Consider the following 22,917-nt stretch of genomic DNA (forward strand, 5'->3'; position numbering starts at 1 on the left):
TATGACTAGAACTGGTGAGAATGTTCAGACTTACATGAGTGGTGACATGTGGGGGAGAATATTATTGGGGAAAATTTTGATCAGGTGGATGCACTGCGATGGTGCAATGGAAAGGCTGCTTACTGGGCGAAGAAGGACTAATAATGAGCATAAAGAATGCAGTTGGTGGAGAACAAAGGAGGGCACCTCCAACAATATAGCAGTCACCCAATGCCAACTGGACTATTCAAAATCCTAACAACATTTTGCACTTATATAGCGTCCTCCACGCAGGGTAGTGTCGCAGAGTGCTAAGCAGTGGCGGGGGTGTTGGGGGGTGGTGACTGTAAGCCTGGTCTAAGAGGAAGGTTTTCAGGTGGAACTTGAAAAAGGGGAGAGGCGGGGCAATGTGGAGGGATTGAGGCAGAATGTTCCAGAGTTTCAGGGCGTAGTGGCTGAAAGTGCAACCTCCAGTGGTAGAACAGAGGATGTGAGGGACAAGTGGGAGGCTGGTGCCAGTCAAGTGGAGGTCCCGGGTGGTGGATTGTGGAGTGAGGAGGTCAGAGAGGTAGGGAGGTGCCATGGAGTGAATGGATTTGAACACGAGTGAGGGCTTGAACCCTAATGTGGGGCTTGAACCCATAACCTTCTGATTCAGAGGTGAGAGTGTTCCAACTGAGCCAGAGAATTGCTGATAATGGGGAAGGATTAGTATTGTAACAAAAGGATGTTCCTGGGGACTGAACCTTCACTTTACTTTTAAGAGTAAGAATCTCAACATTAATTGAAAATGAACTGGAAAATGGCAAGCCACTCCTGACATTGCGCTTTCCGGGCAATTTATCCTAACTTGACCCAAGCTCTGAGACATGTGGAAAATCTAATTACTAATGATACATGTTTTCCTCCCTTCCCTTTCCAGTTAATGCACAACCTGCAGTGAATTTGCTCCGTTGCTGATTGCATTGAAATTGGTTGAGTTAAAGTGCAACACAAACGCATCACTGACACTGAGCATTGCCCGGGATTGTTGCACAAACACAAAAGTATTTATCATCTGTGTTCTCCACTTTGGACTTAGCATGGGTTGCTTTTAAGTATATGGGTAATCTACAAGTCTAACATTGTGTTTCTTTTGGTTATGGAGTCCTGTAGCTCAGGGGTTAGAGCACTCGCCTTTCAAGCAAGAGACCTGGGTTCGATTCCCGGGCAGAGTGAAATGTTGGATAAGTTTCCTTATTCCACACACCTATGTTTGCCTAGCAGTAAGTAGGAACCTGGTTGTTAGTCGATTGGCAGATCACTTTTCTGGGGGCAATAATTCCTTCAAAAAAAAGTAATTGGTCACTTCAATCCACAACTGTTTGTGGGACACTGCTGTGCACAATTGACTGTCACATTTCATCCACAAAATATACAGTCAATTCACTTAACAGTTTATTCTGTGAAGTGCTTTGAGACGTGTCGAAAATTTGATAAAGGCGCTATATCAAATGCAATGATTATTATTATTTATATTATTTTTTTTAAAAATCATGCTGTCAGAAATCAATATGATCTGTGAAACAGAAACATAAAGTTGTGTAAATTTATGGATTAATATAGAGATGTCTTTTGGTGCAGGTATCCTTAATATATTGAATCTGAACAGTGTTTTACTCTCCTCTCACTCACAGAACACAGTCTAAAATACTATTTTCCCAGTACAGTGTAAATTTTAGAGGTGCCTCATTTCCCTTCACTTTGCTGTCAATTGTTTCTCTTTCTCTTCCATTTGAACTGACTGACTGGTTTATTATTAATCTCTGCCCATCAATCCATTTCACGTGGTTTATTGTTTGTTGTCAGCATTATATTGTGACACATGCAACTGCAACATAGAGCTCACCAAGGGAACTGAGGCGTATCTAACACATTGTTTTCAACATATTCATCAGTGCACACAATTCCAAAGCGCAGCTGGTGAGAAATGATAATTTATCATCAGTAATAAAAACTAGCAGTTTCTGAAGACTTGCGAACATAATGACCAGTTATGGCTTCTCAAGCTGTTGTTCAAGATATACATTAATGATTTGGACTCAGGAATCAGCAGTACAATTTCAAAATTTGCAGACGACACCAAATTGGGGGGGAGTAATTAATACAGAGGAGGACTGCAACAAATTACAACAAGACATTAATAAACTTGCTGAATGGGCATTTAAATGGCAAATGCATTTCAATGTAGAAAAGTGTGAGGTGATACATTTTGGTAGAAGGAATAAGGAAGTCACATACATCCTGGAAAATAAAAACCTAAATGGGGTGGAGGAGCAAAGGGACCCAGGGGTACACGTACACAATTCACTAAAAGTGGCAACACAGGTTAATAAGGCCATAAAAAAGGCAAACCAGGCATTGGGGTTCATTTTTAGAGGGATAGAAATGAAAAGCAGGAAAGTTATGGTAAACTTCTATAGAACCGTGGTTAGACCACACTTGGAATACTGTGTGCAGTTCTGGTCCCCACATTATAGAAGGGATGTGGGGGCACTGGAGAGGGTGGAAAGGAGATTCACAAAGATGATCCCAGAACTGAGAGGTTATAATCTATCAGGAAAGGCTGAACATACTTGGGCTCTTCTCTCTTGAAAAGAGGATGGTAAGGGGTGACCTGATAGAGGTCTTTAAAATGATGAAAGGCTTTGATAGGGTAGATATAGGGAAGATGTTTCCACTTGTGGGGGAGACCAAAACCAGGGGCCATCAATATAAAATAGTCACATAGATCAATTAGGGAAGTTAGAAGAAATTTCTTCACGCAAAGAGCAGTGGGAATATGGAACTTGCTACCACAAGGTGTTGTTGAGGAAAATAGCATAGATGTATTTAAGGGGAAGCTAGATAGGTGCATGAGGGAGAAAGGAATAGAAGGTTATGTTTGAAGGCTTAGTTGAGGAAGGACAGGAGGAGGCTCATGTGGAACATAAGCATATATTTGTGAGTATGAACTCCGTGTGTGTGGGGGTGTGCATTGTCTCTCTCTGTGTGTGTGTGTGTCTGTGTGTGCGTGTGGCGGTAAACAGTAAAAGGAAGGAATTAAAAGAGGCCACCCCCCAAAACTATAGCCCTGGGCCCCCATCAAGTTTAATCTAGTCCTGGGTGAGATGCATGGAAATCTCAGTTTGGTTTGGATACTCTTAAGCATGTATCAGACACTTGGCTGAACAAAAAAAAATTGACATAGAATGATTTCAAACTGGGGGGATGGGGGGTGACCAAATGCAAGGATTTTTATTATTAAAATGCAAATTATAGCAACTGTGTATTTTTTGAGGGTGAACGCAATAGCCACCTTGTTTGTCCCACAAACAGCCATGAAGTGAATGATCAATTTTATTTGTGGGATTATTGACCAGGACACCGGAAGAAACTCCCTTTTCAAATGGTGCTACGAGATCCTTTATATCCACCTGAACAGGCAGTTTTGTGGAGTCCTGTAGCATATTGGTTAGGACACTCGCCTCGCAAGTGGGAGGTCCCGGGTTTGATTCCCAGACACAGCGAAACGTTAGACAAGTTTCCTTACTCCACACCTCGGTTTACCTAGCAGTAAGTAGGAATCCAGTTAGTCGATTGGCGATTGGCGGATCGCTTTTCCGGGGGTCATAATCCCTTCATAAATAAATAAAATAATTTGGTCACTCAATTTACAACTGTTTGTGGGACACTGCTGTGGGCAATTGACTGCTGCGTTTCACCCACAAAATATATAGTCAATTCACTTCACAGTAAATTCTGTGAAGCACTTTGGGAGGTTTTGAAGACGTGATAAGGCACTATATCAAATGGTGTGGCTGTCCTGGGGGGAGTGCAGGGCAGGGGGCAGTTCAGGCAGTCCTGGGGGCAGTGCAGGGCAGGGGGCAGTGCAGGCAGTCCTGGGGGCAGTGCAGGGCAGGGGGCAGTGCAGGCTGTCCTGGGGGCAGGGTAGGCTGTCCTGGGGGGAGGGCAGGGGGCAGGGCAGGGGGTAGTGTAGGCTGTCCTGGGGGAAAGGCAGGGGGCAGGGCAGGGTAGGGCAGGGGGTAGTGTAGGCTGTCCGGGGGGCAGTGCAGGGCAGGGCAGGGGTAGTGCAGGCTGTCCTGGGGGCAGGGCAGGGGGTAGGGCAGGGCACTGTGTAGGCTGTCCTGGGGGCAGGGCAGGGCAGGGGGTAGGGCAGGGCACAGTGTAGGCTGTCCTGGGGGCAGAGCAGGGCAGGGGGTAGGGCAGGGCAGGGGGTAGGGCAGGGCAGGGGGCAGGGGGTAGGGCAGGGCAGGGATTAGGGCAGGGCAGGGGGTAGGGCAGGGGGCAGGGCAGGGGGTAGGGCAGGGCAGGGGCTAGGGCAGGGCAGGGCAGGGGGTAGGGCAGGGCAGGGGTTAGGGCAGGGCAGGGGGCAGGGCAGGGCAGGGCCGGGGGCAGGGGGTAGGGCAGGGTAGGGCAGGGGGTAGGGCAGGTCAGGGCAGGGGGCAGTGCAGGCTGTCCTGGGGGCAGTGCAGGGCAAGGTAGGGCAGGGTAGGGTAGGCTCTCCTGGGGGGAGGGCAGGGGGCAGGGCAGGGGGTAGTGTAGGCTGTCCTGGGGGCAGGGCAGGGGGTAGTATAGGCTGTCCTGGGGGCTGTCCTGGGGGCAGGGCAGGGCACAGTGTAGGCTGTCCTGGGGGCAGGAATGGGCAGGGGGTAGGGCAGGGCAGGGGGCAGGGCAGGGGGCAGGGCAGGGCACAGTGTAGGCTGTCCTGGGGGTAGGGCAGGGGGTAGTATAGGCTGTCCTGGGGGCTGTCCTGGGGGCAGGGCAGGGCACAGTGTAGGCTGTCCTGGGGGCAGGGCAGGGCAGGGGGTAGGGCAGGGCAGGGGGTAGGGCAGGGCAGGGGGCAGGGCAGGGCACAGTGTAGGCTGTCCTGGGGGCAGGGCAGGGCAGGGGGCAGGGCAGGGCAGGGGGCAGGGAGCAGGGGCCAGGGCAGGGGGCAGGGCAGGGGGTAGGGCAGGGCAGGGGATAGGGCAGGGCAGGGGGCAGGGCAGGGGTCAGGGCAGGGGGCAGGGAGCAGGGGCCAGGGCAGGGGGCAGGGGGCAGTGCAGGCTGTCCTGGGGGCAGTGCAGGGCAGGGCAGGGCAGGGGGCAGTGCAGGCTGTCCTGGGGGCAGTGCAGGGCAGGGTAGGGCAGGGCAGGGTAGGCTGTCCTGGGGGCAGTGCAGGGCAGGGTAGGGCAGGGCAGGGTAGGCTGTCCTGGGGAAGGGCAGGGGGCAGGGCAGGGGGTAGTATAGGCTGTCCTGGGGGCTGTCCTGGGGGGCAGGGCAGGGCACAGTGTAGGCTGTCCTGGGGGCAGGGCAGGGGCAGGGCAGGGCAGGGGCCAGTGTAGGCTGGGGGCAGGGCAGGGGGCAGGGCAGGGCAGGGGTAGGGCAGCGCACAGTGTAGGCTGTCCTGGGGGCAGGGCAGGGGGCAGGGCAGGGCAGGGGGTAGGGCAGCGCACAGTGTAGGCTGTCCTGGGGGCAGGGCAGGGGGCAGGGGGCAGCGCAGGGGGCAGGGCAGGGGGTAGGGCAGGGGGTAGGGGTAGGGCAGGGGGCAGGGCACAGTGTAGGCTGTCCTGGGGGCAGTGCAGGGCAGGGGGCAGGGCAAGGCAGAGGGCAGGGCAGGGGGTAGGGCAGGGTAGGGCAGGGCAGGGGGCAGGGCAGTGCAAGGCAGGGGGCAGTGTAGGCTGTCCTGGGGGCGGGACATAAAACAAAGTCATCCCGTCAAAAGCAGGGGCGGGGCCTGTTGACGTCAGTGCGTAGGTCGACGTCATCACGTCACTCGCGGAGGCGCGTCGCTGATCGGTTCCGGTGCGTTGGTGGGTGGGTTTGGTTAACTCCGGGCGGATCGCTCGCTGTGTGTCTGCCCCCCTCCCCCCTCCCCCGGGCTGGTGGGGTCCGGTCCCGGTGTGTCAGCCCCTCCCCCCCGGGCTGGTGGGGTCCGGTCCCGGTGTGTCGGTGGCCGGGATCTGATCGGTTATAAACTGGCGAGCGGCGCGTGGAGGCGGTGCGCGGCCCTCGCGCTCGGGGGTCACCGCCTGCGCGGTGACGTGCGGCCGCGCCGACACCTGCACACCAGCGTGGACCTCTGTGCTAAAAACCTACTGAAGAGATTCCTCTCCAAACCGAGGTGCTCACTCACTCACTCACTCGCTCAGTCACTCACTCAGTCACACACTCACTCAGTCGCTCACTCACTCAGTCGCTCACTCACTCGCTCACTCAGTCACACACTCACTCAGTCACTCGCTCACTCAGTCACTCACTCAGTCGCTCGCTCACTCACTCAGTCACACACTCACTCAGTCACTCAGTCAGTCACTCACTCAGTCACACACTCACTCACTCAGTCGCTCGCTCACTCAGTCACTCGCTCACTCACTCAGTCACACACTCACTCAGTCACTCACTCAGTCACTCGCTCACTCAGTCGCTCGCTCACTCACTCACTCACTCAGTCGCTCACTCAGTCGCTCGCTCACTCAGTCACTCGCTCACTCACTCAGTCGCTCGCTCACTCACTCACTACTCACTCAGTCACACACTCACTCAGTCGCTCACTCACTCACTACTCACTCAGTCACACACTCAGTCGCTCGCTCACTCACTCAGTCGCTCACTCACTCAGTCGCTCGCTCACTCACTCACTCAGTCGCTCACTCACTCAGTCATTCAGTCACTCACTCAGTCACTCACTCACTTAGTCACTCACTACTCACTCAGTCAGTCACTACTCACTCACTCAGTCAGTCACTGACTTACTCAGTCACTCACTCACTCACTGACTCACTCATTCACTCAGTCAGTCACTGACTTACTCACTCACTGACTCACTCAGTCAGTCACTCAGTCACTCACTTACTCACTGCTCATTCAGTCACTCAGTCAGTCACTGACTTACTCAGTCACTCACTCACTGACTCACTCAGTCAGTCACTCAGTCACTCACTCACTCACTACTCAGTCACTCACTCATTCATTCAGTCACTCACTCAGTCACTCACCCACTCAGTCACTCACTCACTACTCACTCAGTCAGTCACTCAGTCAGTCACTGACTTACTCAGTCACTCACTCATTGACTCATTCACTCACTGACTCACTCATTGACTCACTCACTCACTGACTCATTCACTCACTGACTGACTCACTGACTCATTCACTCACTGACTCATTGACTGACTCACTCATTCACTCACTCACTGCTGGGCTTCAGACAACACTCACTCTAATACATCTGTAATTGAGGGTTGGTTCACCCACCCATCTGTGAAAAGTTTGCATGTTTGTGTAATCAAAGTGTAATAATAATGGTACTTATTTGACAAACAAGAATATAATTGATATAATTAGATTTGCTATATCGTGATCAAATCCATTGACTCCCTGGCACCTCCCTACCTATCCGACTTCCTCACTCCCCAATCCACCACTTGGCGCCTCCGCTCGACTGACACTGGTCTGACTCACTCACTCACTGACTCACTCACTGACTCATTCACTCACTGACTGACTCATTCACTCACTGACTGACTCACTCACTGACTCATTCACTCATCCCTTGCACCCTCCGCCCCACCATCAGAGGTCGCGCTTTCAGCCACTAAGCCCCAAAACTTTGTAACACCCTCTTTCAAGGCCCACCTGAAAACTTTCCGCTTTGACTGCTTACCCCCACCCCCCTGCTCAGAGTCAGGCTCTGCCACTGTTAAGTGCTCTGAGACCCTATCCTGCGCGGTGGGCGCTATATAAGTGCAAATTGTTGTATATACAACAACATTTATATAGCACCCTTTGTGTAGGGCTCCATCTCTGGGCATCTAAATCTTCTGCCCCATATCATGTGGAGTCCTGTAGCTCAGTGGTTAGGGCACTCGCTTTGCAAGCGAGAGACCTGAGTTCAATTCCAGGCAGAGGGCGAAACCTTGGGCAAGTTTCCTTACTCCACACAGAGCCTAACAATAATCCCTCCAAAATGAAAAAAATAATAAATTGGTCATTTTCAATCAACGACTGTTTGTGGGACATTGCTGTGCGCAATTGGCTGCCGCGTTCGCCCACAAAATATACAGTCAATTCACTTTGTAGTATATTCTATGAAGCGCTTTGAGTCGCCTCAAAGACTTGATAAAAGTATCATATCAAATGCAAGGAATATTATTTTAACTTTTATTTTTTAGCACAAGAAGCCAGCAAGTCAGGGCCAGATGTCGGGTCCAGAGTCAATCGATAATTGCAATAATTTTACCTGCGTTCAACTAGCACTGTCCTGTATTTAGTGGCATAAAATCTATAATTCTGGAGTTAAATGAAAATTGATGCTTAGGATAATGCTATATTGATGAAAATTACTAAATCGATTGAGTGAATAAATGTATCTTGATTAACACTGTTTCTGATTGTTTATTTTTAGATACAAGAAGAAGTTTTGGTATGAAAGCCCTGTACTGGGTTCACAGCTGGTAAGAACAAACTTAGTACATAAGAATATAAGAATTGCTAGATGAAAAAAACAAGGTCCACCCAGTTCTCCTTCCTCCACCCTGGTACATTGCAAGTCCCAAACAATACCATATAATTTCCTAAAAGAAATCTATAATTTGCTTTTGTAAGAGTCAACACTTTTTCCACCATCTCCCTGGAGAGCCTGTTCACATACTTACTACTCGCTCACTGAAATATTGTTTCGGCAGATTTGTTTTTAATTTACTCCCCTTCAATCGCTGGCCACGTCCTCGGGTTCTACTATTCTGGACAGATAAAACAGCTTATAATGGTCTATATTAACCAGTCCCTTTAGTACATAGGCAAATTTACTACACCCTTCTTTCTTTTAAAAAAATAGTAGTTTTTCCCTGCAATGGTATTTTTCAGAGGTAGAATGAAAGCTTATTGCAACAAATATAATCCTTGCATTTGTTATATGGCCTTATTGTGTTGTTGAGATGACACATCAAAGCTCATTACAAGATTTAATGCAAAAAGTGGTGCAATTTGCATTCATTTTGTAGGAGAATGTGGTAGCAAATTTGCCCACAGCAGTGTTCCACAAATAACCAGGAAGGAACCAATTTTATTGACCAGGAAGTTCATTTTATTTGGCAGATTGTTGGCCAGGATGCCGAGAGAAACTCCTTTCCCTTTTGAAATAATACCATGGGATCTTTAACATCCATCTGAATAGGCAGACAGGGCCTCTCATTAACTTCTCATCAAATCTACTATATATTCGGGTTGAGTATGGTTTTGATGTTGAACTTGCAATATGTTTATGAAAAGTACAAATATTTAGTCGGGTTTCTCATCAGAATGAATCTGGCGGCTCTACTGAATCTGCCTGGAGACAATTCAAGTGTTGAGTCCACCAGATAGCAGAACTGGGTTTCAACACAAATACTTTGTAAATCGCCGTTGATTGTTCATTACTATTTATCATTAGTGATGAGAACAGAACCTTTTAAATGAATTTAATTAGGTAGGATTCTGTATTGTAATTTGGATGTATTTGCAGATTACTAAATCTGTTCAATTCAGATTAGTTTCTTACTGTTAGTTTGTCTTTTCCCAAGAGCTCCCCAGTCTTCCCTTACTCTGACAATCTACAAATTTTGAAACCCCAACTTGTCTTATCTTTTTTTTGCTAACGTTCAACCTTGAAAACTGTTTAATTGAGCAGTCTGGACATCGGCTCTTCAATTTTTAAGAGAAAATCACATCTATTTAGATAAAGTATGTGATTGTTTGAGGTGAAAGTGAGATATGGTGAAAAAATTCAACTCTCAACTTTGTTTTTAGATCACTTTGTGTTTTAATTGTGAGATATATTTAATCTTGTGTAGCATTCTGTTAAAATATGGGAGATCGCGTATTTTGGGAGCAATATTATTAAAGATAGCAGATATATACACTCTTTATTCCCTTCCCTAGAACAAGCTTTGAAATAAAATAGTAACATTACTGCATTATGAATTGTATGTTAAAGTTGAAGTATCTAGAGGATGTTTGAAATTGAGTTATTAAAACATCAACAGCAACCAACAAATTTACATTTATATAGCTCCTTTCACGTCGGGTGGATGTCACAAGGTGTTTGACAGTGGTGACTTGGCACCTGATCTAGCGGTGGGTGACAAGGGGGTGGAGAGGGGAAAAATGTCCGAAGGTGCAGTCAAAGAAGAAGGTTTTGAGATGGACCTTGAAAGAAGTGAGGGAGGGAGCGAGTCGGAGAGATTCTGTAAATAATAATAATCCTTGCATTTGATATAGCACCTTATCACGTCTTCGAGACGTCTCTAAGCGCTTCACAGCATACACTGTAAAGTGTAGGGACTGTGTGTTTTGTGAGTGAAACACGGCAGTCAATTGCGCACAGCAGTGTCTCACAAACAGTCGCGGTTTGAGTGACCAAATTATTATTACAATATTGTAACATTTAGATTATTTCCATTGATGATTAACTGGATGGAGTTTCAGAGAGTGGGGACAGAAAGCCCAGTGTAGGGTGGATAGAGTGGGGAACATAAAGCAGGTCAGTGCTTGCTAAGCGAATGGGGTGAACAGGTAGGTAGGGTGTGAGGAGATCGCAGAGGTAGGGTGAGGCTGGAGGGATTTGAAAGTGAGGACAAGGATCTTGAATTTGATGGAGAGCAAATGGAGCTGGGCGAGAATGGGGGTGATAGGCTCACATAGCCTAATGTGGGAAAGGAAACAAGCTGGAGAGTTCTGAATGACCTGCAGCTTGTATAGGGAAGAATTGGCTAGTCTGGCGAGCGGAGCGTTTGCTTAGTTAAACCTGGATATGAGGTCTTAGTGGCCTGAAATCTGTGCACGTGGCGCGAACTTGTAACCTATCTCAGGGTACCCGATGCTGTAGATAAATTATGGATTTATGAGTACTGTATATCTCACCAAACAAAGTGTTTCTATGTCGCGTTATCCTGCTTTGTGTATTACTGGTTATTGCACTTTTATAAATGTGCAATATTCACTGTGTTGACCTCCAGTTCTTAATTCCATTAACTGTAACAATCTCTTTTTCTTGTCAAGCTTTACAAGCCCTCAAGTTTGGAGAATTTATTGAAGCCTCTGCAGAAGACAAAGAAAGATGATACAATACGAAAACGAACACTCAATAATGTTTTCCACAAAGCTATTGCGGAACTGTTTAGCACTCATGAGATTAGCCCCGAAGTGTATGACCTCAATGTGGAGATCTCCAAGGTGGCTATTTTTTTTCTTCAAACAAATTATCCTCAATCAAACAGTTCTGTTTTTAAATTCCTTTTAAAATCAAAAGGGGGACAGAAGCTCTATATGGTTGATAGAAGTTTGTATTATGAAGTGCCTGGGTCTGGTCATAGCTATTGATGTATGTTTTGGAACCAAAGTAAAAGTTACCCTGAATGGATTGGTGCTGTATGTTGCAGTGATAGTTCAGAATGTAATAACAGAATGACTGGCTTCTGATCCTGTAATTATGTATGCATTTACCATATTGAAATGAGTTACAGCAGAGTTTGGGAATTCAGTCTTATTGGAATTGACTAATGTGCCATTATTTCAGGTCCTGCTGACTTCGGATTTTTCAGCATGTCGCGTTTACTGGATAACAAGTGGTGTTGCAGATAAAGATGATCACATTCAGCAAGTCCTAGAAAGAAATGCTGCCCGTATAAGGTAAAATCCAATTGAATGCTACTTGTCGTAACTTGGGCAGTTAAACCAATACCTTAACTGGTTAGTTATATTCAATCCAGCATTCATGGCAAGAGAGATTATGAGAATGTTACAACACAACGACAACAACTTGCACTTGTATAGCACCCTCCATGCAGGGTAGAATCTCAATATAATACAAAATTACATTCCTGAAGCACCTTTCACGTCAGGAGGACATCCCAAGGCGCTGAACAATCAGGGATTAGAACCCGTGCGGGGTGGGGTGCTGGGATCAGGAAGGGTGGCGGTCAGAGAGGGTGGCGGTGTGGCCAAAGGCATGGTCGAAGAGGAGGGTTTTGAAGCATGGTGCTTTGAAGGAGACGAGAGGGAGCGAGGTGAAGGGAATGTGGGATGGAGTTCCAGCGGGTTGGGGCAGAAGGCTGAAGGCCCGACTGCCGATGGTAGTGTGAGCCAGACGGGGGACATGGAGCAGGCCAAAGCTTGCTGAGCGAAGGGAGCGGACAGGTTGATAAGGGGTTAGCAGGTCGGAGAGGTAGGAGGGTGAAAGGCCATGGAGGGCCTTGAAGGTGAGGACGAGAATTTTGAACTCGATCCTCGGGGATGGGGAGCCAGTGGAGCCGTGTGAGGGTGGGTGTGATGGGGTCACGGATCCTGGTACAGGAGAGGACATGCGCTGCAGAGTTCTGGATGATCTACATCCTGTGGAGGGAAGAGTTGGGAAGGCCGATAAGCAGGGCATTGGCACAGTCGAGGCTGGTTGTAATGAAGAAATGTATGAGAGGTGAGGCAGTGACAGAGTCGGACAATGTTGTGGAGGTGGGGGAAGGCAGTGTGCATCCTTGGATGCTGATATTTGCTAGTGCCTGAGGAGTAGAGGTGCCGGCGCGAGCCAATCAGGAGGGCCTCGGTATCGCTGACGTTAAACTGTAGAAAGTTGGCTCTCATCCAGGACTTGATGACTTACAGGCAGTCTGTCAGGACATCTTGTGGTCGAGGGTGGAGGCAGAGAGGTGGAGTTGGGTGTCACGAAGAGGGAGGGAGCATATATAAGTTGAAGAGGAGGGAACTGAGGCCTGAGGAACACCACACGAGCCATTTATGGAGACAAAGTGCAGCTGATGTGAGAGATATGATCTGAACCATTCAAGGACAGAACCTTGAAGGTTAAGGTGAGAGGAGAGGGGGGTGGCGGATAGAGTGGTCCACGGTGTCGAAGATAGCAGAGAGGTTGAGCGGACAGAGGGAGCTCTGGTCACAGATGGGCAGAACGTCATTTGTCACCTTAACCGGGGCTGTTCCGTGCTGGATGTCCCCGTCGCCTTTATAAACCCCTCCGAAAGGTGAGGGGGACAAGGGCATTGAGAATGGTGGAGAGGGAATTGTGGAGGAGATTGACCGAGGAGGATAATCGGTGCAGGAGGTAGGGCAGAGTGGGAGGAGTTCAGACACTCCAGGGCAGTGGAGAGGGAATGTGGGGAGATTCTTTTCCAGGGGCGGTAGGAGATGGAGGTGGATTCGGTGTTGGTGGGGAGAGGGATTGAGGAGTTAAGGATGATGAAATGGGAAGTGAGATGGCTTTATCTATGTCTAAGACCCTTGAGGTCCTGGGTATTCATCAGGTCGAGTGGGTGGCCATGAACATGGGTGGCAGAGTGGATGAGGAGGGAGAGGTCATGAGAGAAGAAGTTGGTGGAGATAGAGGAAGAGGGGATGAAGGTGCAGGTTGAAGTCGCAAAACACAGAACACTGACTATATTCTTTCAAAAATAGGCAAGTAACAAATCAAAATGTTACAACTATCATCGTTATGTCACGTCTTAAATCATCACTATATTTTAATTATTCAGACACCGATATAATCAGGAATTTTTTCTACTGTATCTTTCCTTTATCTTTGTTTCTTTTCATCTTTCCTCGGGTCTGTTCTGAAGAACATCAACTACAACAGCTACTTTTATACCCACTTGGTTGTGTAATCCTTCCTTAAACTCTAACCATCTAACTTATCTCACAAATATAATTTCCTCAATTTTAATCTTTCATCCCACAAAATGATTTGATTATAACACTAGTTGTATTTCTAACCACATACTGGTTTGCATTTGTAGAAACACGGACTTTGTTCGATAAGGAAAGGTAGCTTGGCACTCAATTTTCTCCAATTTATGACCCATTTTGAGATCCTCACACTCGTGTTCAAATCCATTCACTCCCTGGCACCTCCCTACCTCTCCAACCTCCTCACTCCCCAATCCAATACCTGGCGCCTCGACTGGCACCGTCCTCCTGCTCGTCCCTCGCACTCTCCGCCCCACCATCAGAGTTCATGCTTTCAGCCACTATGCCCTAAAACTCTGGAACACTCTCCCTCAATCCCTCCACCTTACCTCCTCTCTCCCCTATTCAAGTCCCGCTTGAAAACTTTCCTCTTCAACCGTGCTTACGGCCACCTCCCCACTCCCTCCAGCTTGGAGTCAGGCTCCACCATCGTTAAGCGCTCTTGAGACGCCACCCTGCTTGGAGGGCACTATATAAGTGCAAGTTATTGTTGTAAGGCCACCCTAATACAAACATTCCCTTTCTTCTACCTCTTAACTCCGGGCCTCCAGCCTCTCAGCCCCAGGCTCTGGAACTCCATCCCCCAGTGCCTTTGCCTTGCTTCCTCCCTTTCCTCCTTCAAGGCCGGTCTCAAGACCCTTCTCTTTGACCGTGCCTTCAGCTCCCCTCTCGACTCTCTACCCCCCCTCTCTCCCTCCCTTCCCTCCCCTCACCCTGACCATTTCCCCCCAATGCTCGGGTCCTGACCCAACTGTACAGCGCCTTGGGACATCCTCCCGACGTGAAAGGCGCTCTATAAATGGAATCTTGTTGTTGTTGTTGTTAACCAATACAGGAACTATTTGGTGATATCACTTTTCCTCATTAATGTATCCCAACAAGTAAGGAAGGGACATGTCACAAACTTATCAATACATTCCTTACATACATTACTTAAAAGTACCAGGCAGGTCAAAGACATTAAAGAGAGGAAAGCGTACCTATTCAGGGTAACTTTTACTTTGGTTCCAAACTACTATCAATAGCCATGACCAGACCCAGTCACTTTGTTATCTTGGTTCCTGTGCATTTCCTATCGATACTTAACTTAGTTTGTGATTTTCACTGCAATTTTAGGTTAAAAATCAAATTTCCCAAGTTTTTGTTTCTCGAGTTCTTCTAAAGAGTAAGCACGTCAGAATTAAGCCATTCATTGCCAACGGGTCTAAAAAATTCCCTCAGAGATAAATGATTTTACTTTATTTCAACATAATTCACATAATAAAAACACTATTACCCTAATAAAGCAATTATAGATTATGTAAGGATCAACTTTTACTGTAAAATTGCTCCATAGAACTGACATGCATGTATCAAATGTTAACTCAAAACAAAGGTTATCATTTCAATTCAGTGCACCTGGGCAACTGTATTTTGTCCATTTTTTGGTTTATTAACTTCTTTTCAAACTAATACAGTGGAAGCCAGTTAAGTCGGACACATCGGGGCCAACGGTTTTGTCTGGCTTACTCAGGATTCGAGGTCAACTGAAGTTCCATTACCTTTTTCCGTCCAACAGAGGAGCAGCGCCATCTCCTCCCTCCCATTGTCCACCAATTCATTCCTAGCAAGGTTACAAAGTTATAAAGTATAATCATTAACCAAATTTCACTTAAAGGTAGAATACTGTACTTCAATTGTTCAATGATGTCCATTACAGGCAAAATACATAGTAATACAGCAGTATATGAGTCAACTATACAAGGTTTCACTAATCTACAGCATTAAAGTAATCATAAGTATATGTTTTATGCTGGCAACCCTTATCAATAGTATATGTGCATAATTTTTAATCCTTCAATCATTTCATTTTTTTCTTTTCCAAAAACTTCCAGGCACCTTCTCATTACTCATCAAGTCAAGGGCAACATTCCTTCAGTGGTCTTTGTTAGAGACAAGGAATTTGCAATAGTATCTGAGGTGAGTTGAGATCATATACTACTCTGGTGACCTGCAATGTAAGTTTAAAAAAAACACTACCAATGGCTATTACTTGTGCCCCTTGTGGTCTGTCCTGCAGAAAATGATGATAGATCAGGTTTGCAGTACATTTATGTAGTGTATAGGTTTGTTGCAAGTGTAAAAACCTAATGAAAATAAAACTATGTCCACTGGTGTGAAAAAATAGTAATAAATTAGTCACTCATTCCATGACTGTTTATGGGACATTGCTGGGTGCAATTGACTGCCATTTCGCCCACAAAATACACAGTCAATTCACTTTATAGTATATTCTGTGAAGTGCTTTGAAACATCTTGAAGATGTGATAAGGCGCTATATCAAATGCAGGGATTATTATTAGATTGACAATTGCACTGGAAAATGTTTTGTGATTTGCAAAATATGTGTATAATGCAGCAAATCTACTCGTAAATGCAGACTTTTAAATCATGAAGATTACAAATTACTATTAATCATTGCAGGTGGAAAGATTGTTAGAACTTGCTGACTTTGGCCCTGAAGAAAAGACGCTGGATGTGGAACAAACCCAGGACTTTAGGTAAATGTTGATAATGATGTTCACAAGCTATAAATTGTTGACTGCAAGTGGGCCAATCTTATATCTACTTTAAATAAATTCCTTGAAGTTTAATTATTTATAATTTAAGATTTCGGACACCACGATAATCAAGCTCACAGAGTCAGGTGGTCCTTCAATAACCTGTTTTATCAAAGAAACCTTTTGTGTCGCGAAGTGCATGAACAGAAAGGTATAATTACCAATCTGGGAAATAGTTCTTACCAATGTTCCCTCAAGAGACTGTTTCAACTTTAAGGTTATTCAGTACCAAAACATAAACAACGTTTTTCCTTGATCTTGTCCTTGCTCTTTCCAATCGATCTCTTTATAATCACGTCACAATAGCCACACTTCTCTTACAGCAGCTATTTTTTGTCAAATGTTGGCCTGGGCCTAATCTCAGGCTATGTTCCACTTAACAGAACAAGGACTACAGTTAGATTTTTGAGACTGGTACTACACACTCATACAAGTAAATACCAAAGATCCCCAAGGTCAATATTTCTCTTCTATATAAACACATCAGTAAAAACAAGAACATGAGATAAGGGAGCTCAATTTTCTTCGTTCATGACCCCATGTTGTCTACCCTGACTGAGCAGGTTTGGGCAGTTTTTCACTGTGTCTAAACTGAGAGCAATCTTGGATTTATGGAGGGGGAAAGAATTCAAGCTTTGTCCTGCTTCTCAAAAACACCATTGTGTTGTTGATCGGAGTGTTCTTGACATTGAATGTGAAGGATGTAGATAATCCTGATGAAATGTGACGCCCCTAAAGTGGAAGAGGAGACCAGGAACACATGAATCTTACATTAATTCTGTATTTGTTACTTCTCCTGTGTGTCTTTGTGTAAATCAATTTCATTTTCTGTGCAATCCTATATGTTAATTAGGCTACAGCAAGAGAACAATTAATAGAATTTATAAAAGTGAAAAACTTAAAAGTGTTTTAAAACAAACCACTGCGGAATGTATTTAGTATCGGGACTTTGAACTCACATAGTCTATGCTGACACAACAATGCAGTGCTGGAGGTATGATGCATTGCTGCAGGTGCTGCCGTCCAGATGAGGCATTAAATCGAACTTCTGTCTATGCCTGTTCTGGTCCGGGCCAACAGTCTCCCAGACAAAATTCTGTATTCACTTCATGGCTATTTGTGGGACATTGCTGTGCACAACTTAGTTCCTGCATTCACCTACAAAAATTGACGGAGTAACTATACAGTATTTTTACAGTAAAATGTTTTAAAGCTACTTGAAACTTCCTATCGACGTGAAATGTACTATATCAAATGCAAGGATTATCATTATTATAATATGTGTATTTGGCTGAAAAATATCTGTTCTCCAAACATTTTCATTTTCTCCAGATCATAATGTCTGCTTTTACATTTTTTAAATTTCAGTGAGGTTGCTCCAAACAGTTCCTCAGAGTGTATAGTTTCTCCAGCATCTACTGCAGTCTTGTCTGACCTGCCTCCAACTCATAACATTAATCTTTTTGGTATCGACCATGATTTACTTAACAAGCAAATACTTGACTACAAAAAGAGGAGCAGTGAAAAATTGTTTGAAACAAAAACCTTTGCATTGGCAGAACAGCAGCAAGAACAACTAGCTCTTCTTAGAAAACTGAAGAGAATCAAGAAGAAAAAGACAAAATATGGATTTGATGATGACATTACACCTGAAAGATTCTTGTCAGAAAAATATAATGCAGAAACTAGAACACGTGATGTGTTTTCAGACGGCGAAAAGGAACTAAAAGGGATTGATGAGGAAATCAATGAGCTGGAAACAGATGATGAAGAGGATCGAAAATAAACTAAAATCTATAGAAAAATGTACTAAATGAATAAAGTTGTAAAGCAATACTTATACATGAAATTTAGAATTGATATTTATGTTTATTGCTATGAACTAAAGACAATTATTGCCTATAATCCTTCACCTGCCCAACAGTGATTTTCCTAATTCAAACATATTTTAATACTTCTAAATATATATATACATGAATACATAACCTAAATGTTATGTTAACTTTGGAAAGATGACATTTTGGAGTTAGCTTACAGAAGTTGTGTTTCAGTATATTTCAATATGAGATAGTAGAGTGAAGATTCATACCCATGATTATTTAGAATCATAGAATCTTACAGCACAGAAGGAGGCCACTTGGCCCATCGTGCCTCTTTGAAAGCTATCCAATTAGTCCCACTCCCCCGCTCTTTCACCATAGCCTTGCAAACATTTCCTTTTCAGGTATACGTCCAATTCCCTAAAGAAAATTATTATTGAATCTGCTTCAAGCACGCTTTCAGGCAGTGCATTCCAGATCGTAGCAACTTGCTGCACAAAAACATTTCTCCTCATCTCTCTCTGGTTCTTTTGCCAATTATTTTAAATCTATGTCCTCTGGTTACCAACCCACCCACCAGTAGAAAGAGTTCCATTTTTAGTTTAGTCCTGATCTCAATTGAACTGCTGTGAGAGAGAGAAGTTTTTTTAAATTTTGCTTTCAATTACCTTTCTGTTTTCTATAATTTACTGCCTTATTTTGGTCAAAATTGATCTTTCAAAAATAACATTGGCAGTAAGTTACACTTATTAGCGAAAATATCCTGGTATTTCTTGGGACCTGGTGCATTTAATGGGTATGGCTACTTAGGAGTAGCCTGGATGTCAGTACAAAAGCACCAAACCCCATTTCCATGGCTTGCCCCCCCTCTGAAACATTTGGTGCTAATGCATATGCAGCAATGTACAACCTGTATTGAACTTTCCTATGGCCAGGTGAATGATTGGCTTACAACAGCAACAAATTACACTTGTATAGCGTCCTTCACGTCCAAAATACGTCCCAGAGCTTTTAACAGTCTGGGGGTTTTGGACCTGAGCTGGGAGTTGAGGTCAGTAGGGGTGGGAGGCACGGTCGAAGAGGAAGGCCTTTAGATGGGACTTGAAGGAGGCAAGAGAGGGGGTGAGGCGGAGGGATTGCGGGATAGAGTTTCAGTGTGGGGCAGAGATGCTGAATGGCCGACAGCCAATGGTGGAGTGGGGGACCTGAAGCAGGCCAGAATCTGCCAAGCACAGGGAACGGACAGACTGATATGGGTTTAGGAGATGAGACCCCCTCGACAGTGGAGGGCTATGAAGGTGAGAATGAGGGTTTTGTACTCTATTCTGTGAGTGATGGGGAACCAGTAAAGTTGGGCAAGAACGGGGGTGATTGGTTCGCAGATCCTATGCGAGCTGCAGGGTTCTGAAAATCTGCAGTTTGTGGAGGTGAAGAGTTGGGAAGTCCAGTGAATAGGCAATTGGCGTAGTCAAGCAGGGACATGATGAAAGCGTGGATCAGGGTCTCGGCAGGCTGCAGTGAGGGGCAGTGGCAGAGGCAGGCAATGTTGCAGAGGTGGGGTTTGAAGGATAGCTGAGTGTCAAAAATCACACCAAGGTTTCGTATTGGCTCGGCGAGGTGAAGAGTGCAGCCATGAATAGTGATAATATCAGCGGCTGAGGTGAAGAGGCGTTGCTGGGAGCCAAGCAGGAGGGCCTCTGTCTTGCCAACATTGAGCTGGAGGAAGTTGGTTCTCGTCCAGGGATTGATATCAAACAGACAATTAGCCAGGACATCAATGGTCCTGGAGTCGAGGGTGGAGGTGGTAAGTTGGGTGTCATCTGCATACATGTGGAGTCCTGTAGCTCAGTGGTTAGAGCACTCACTTTGCAAGCGAGAGACCCAAGTTCAATTCCAGGCAGGGCGGAACCTTGGGCAAGTTTCCTTACTCCACACAGAGCCTAATAATAATCCCTCCAAAACCATAAACAATAATAAAATGGTCATTTTCAATCTACGACTGTTTGTGGGACATTGCTGTGCGCAATTGGCTGCCGCGTTTGCCCACAAATATACAGTCAATTCACTTTACAGTGTGTTCTGTGAAGCGCTTTGGGACGTCCTCCCGACGTGAAAAGCGCTATATCAAATGCAAGGATTATTATTATGTGGAAATTGGCCTCATGCCTGCAGATGACATCACCGAGCAGGAGCAGGTATAGACTGAAGAGGAGGGGACTGAGGACAGAACCCTTGAGGGATGCCACACGTTACAGTGCGGGGACTGGAGGAGAAGCCGTTGGTGGACACGAAGTGCAGACGATAGGAAAGGTAGGATTGGAACCAGGCAAGGACAGAACTGTTGAGGCAGAGGAATTCAAGATCCTCATCCTCACCTACAAGGCCATTCACGGCCTCGCTCCCTCCTACCTCTCCGACCTACAATCCCCCTATCTACCTGCCCGTACCCTCCGTTCCTCTGGCTCCGGTCTGCTCTACATCCCCCGCCCCAACCGCCCTACCATCGGTAGCTGGGCCTTTAACCTCTCAGCCCCTAGGCTCTGGAACTCTATCCCCCAGTGCCTTCGCCGCCTCCTCCCTTTCCTCCTTCAAGGCCGGTCTCAAGACCTTTCTCTTTGACTGTGCCTTCAGCTCCCCTCTCAACTCTCTACCCCCTCCTCGCCCCCTCCGTTTCCTCCCCTCACCATTTCCCCCCTCCTCGCTCCCTCCCTTCCCTCCCCCTGACCATTTCCCCCCTGCTCGGGTCCTGACCCAACTGTCCAGCGCTTTGGGACGTCCTCCCGACGTGAAAGGCGCTCTATAAATGGAATCTTGTTGTTGTTGTTGAGGAGAGGCGGTGGAGAAGAATGGAATGGTCGATGGTATTGAAAGCGGTCGAGAAGGACAAGAAGACCGAGAGAGCCCTGGTCGCAGGTGGACAGAATGTAATTTGTCATTTTGACCAGGGCTAGATTGGAGGAAATCATGGATGGAATGCTGGGAGAGGAAAGAGCGAAGCTGGGAAGTGACAACTCGTTCCATGACTTTGGAAAAAAAAGGAAGGTTTGAAATGGGACGGTAGTTGGAGGCAGAGACAGGTCAAGGAAAGGATTTTTGAGGGTAGGGGTGATGACAGCTGTCTTTAGGGGGATGGGTACGGTGCCAGTAGACAGGGAGAGGTTAACAAGATCTGTTAGTTGGGGCAAGGAGGTGGAGTTGGGAGGTGAGGAGAGGGGTAGGGATGGGGTCAATGGAGCAGGTAGTCAGTTTCATATGGAAAATGATGGAGGTGAGCAAAGAGGGTGAAGAGGGAATGAGCCAAAAGTATGGAGGGAGGGATGGGTGGGGCCTGGAAAGGGGAGCGAGAGGTGGGGACGGGGTGGAGGTAGAAGGGGTTGAGGTGGCAGAGCAGATTCCCTGACGTTGGACTCAAGGAAATCCATCATCTTGCATTTGGTGTTGGAGGAGAGGATGGCGATGGCATGGGAGGGTGGACACAGGAGTTGGATAATGGTAGAAAAGAAGAGTCTGGGTTTGGTCAAAGCACCCACTTCCTGTTCTGCAACACCCTGATGTTTCCCAGTGATATACAAGAGAAGCTAGCATAGGCTGAGGGCAGGAGTCATAGATTCATTGCCCATGAAGTGCTTTGTTAGACTACCTCAGACACTGCCTCTGAGTCAGCAGGTTGTACGTCTCCTCACCCCAGTACTCCACATAATCTTGTGCCAAGGGATAGCACCTCAAATGCAGCTCCCCTGACCCCCACCCCCCCTCCCCCAACACCAGTATTGCATTGGAATATCAGCATAGATATATATATGGGTTCCAAGTCCTGACGTGAGGACAGCCCCCACAACCTTCCGATTCAAAGGCGACAGTGCTATCAACTGAGCCAGGGTGACATACATTGTATTAATCTGAGGTCCCATCATCCCAGCTCAGGCAGATATTAAAGATCCCAAGGTACTATGATTCGAAAAGGGGGGGTTTCACCCGGTGTTTTGGGCAGCAATCCCCCAATTAATAATTGGTCACTCGTGGTAGTTTATGGCACACTAGTGGTGGTTTATCCTGGCTTTTGATATAGCGCGTTTATGGGACATTGCTGCGTGCAATACAGTCAATACAGTCAATCGTACTTTACATTAATTCCTAAGAAGCACTTTGAGACGTGTTCCCAAAGTGGAGTCCTGTAGCTCAGTGGTTAGAGCACTCGCTTTGCAAGCGAGAGACCTGAGTTCAATTCCAGGCAGAGGGCGAAACCTTGGGCAAGTTTCCTTACTCCACACACAGCCCTAATAATAATCCCTTCAAAAACCCAAAAAACAATAATAAATTGGTCATTTTCAATCCACGACTGTTTGTGGGGACATTGCTGTGCGCGATTGGCTGCCGCGTTTCGCCCACAAACATACAGTCAATTCACTTTACGGTGTGTTCTGTGAAGCGCTTTGGGACGTCCTCCCGACGTGAGAAGCGCTGGGTCAAATGCGAGGATTGTTATCGTTATTTAAATGTGACAACGACCCGTAGCGCTCCACGGTACCGTCAGACGCGAGGACGGTGAAATGAGGTCGCAATCCGCAGCGGGACGCGGCGACCAGAGGGAAGTTACTCTGGGACGTGGGACGGGGAATAAGATCTGGGAATGGGCGCTGGTCATGGGGTCCAGACGGGGTGGACCTGGTCCGCCGCCTGTGGATTGATGGCGTGTTGTCCCCGGGGGTCACTAGGTGGCGCTCTGGAGCGAAGGCAGCGAAGGGCGGGGAGAGCGGCCACGTGCG

At 46.6% G+C, this 22,917-nt stretch overlaps 1 protein-coding gene across 1 annotated transcript; it reads left to right on the top strand.

Annotated features, from left to right (window-relative positions):
• Positions 1-5,876: 5,876 nt before the first annotated feature.
• Positions 5,877-18,180, top strand: rbfa (ribosome binding factor A; the record flags this gene model as incomplete). The annotated part of the gene is made up of 7 exons (XM_042346454.1): positions 5,877-6,124; positions 8,408-8,456; positions 11,041-11,214; positions 11,558-11,670; positions 15,606-15,690; positions 16,195-16,271; positions 17,700-18,180. Coding segments are annotated over 7 exons (1,164 nt in total), but the record flags the coding sequence as incomplete, so codon positions are not given.
• Positions 18,181-22,917: the final 4,737 nt, after the last annotated feature.

The sequence above is a fragment of the Callorhinchus milii genome, unplaced genomic scaffold, assembly GCF_018977255.1.
Source record: "Callorhinchus milii isolate IMCB2004 unplaced genomic scaffold, IMCB_Cmil_1.0 Scaffold2, whole genome shotgun sequence".
In the NCBI taxonomy this organism is placed as follows: Eukaryota; Metazoa; Chordata; class Chondrichthyes; order Chimaeriformes; family Callorhinchidae; genus Callorhinchus; species Callorhinchus milii.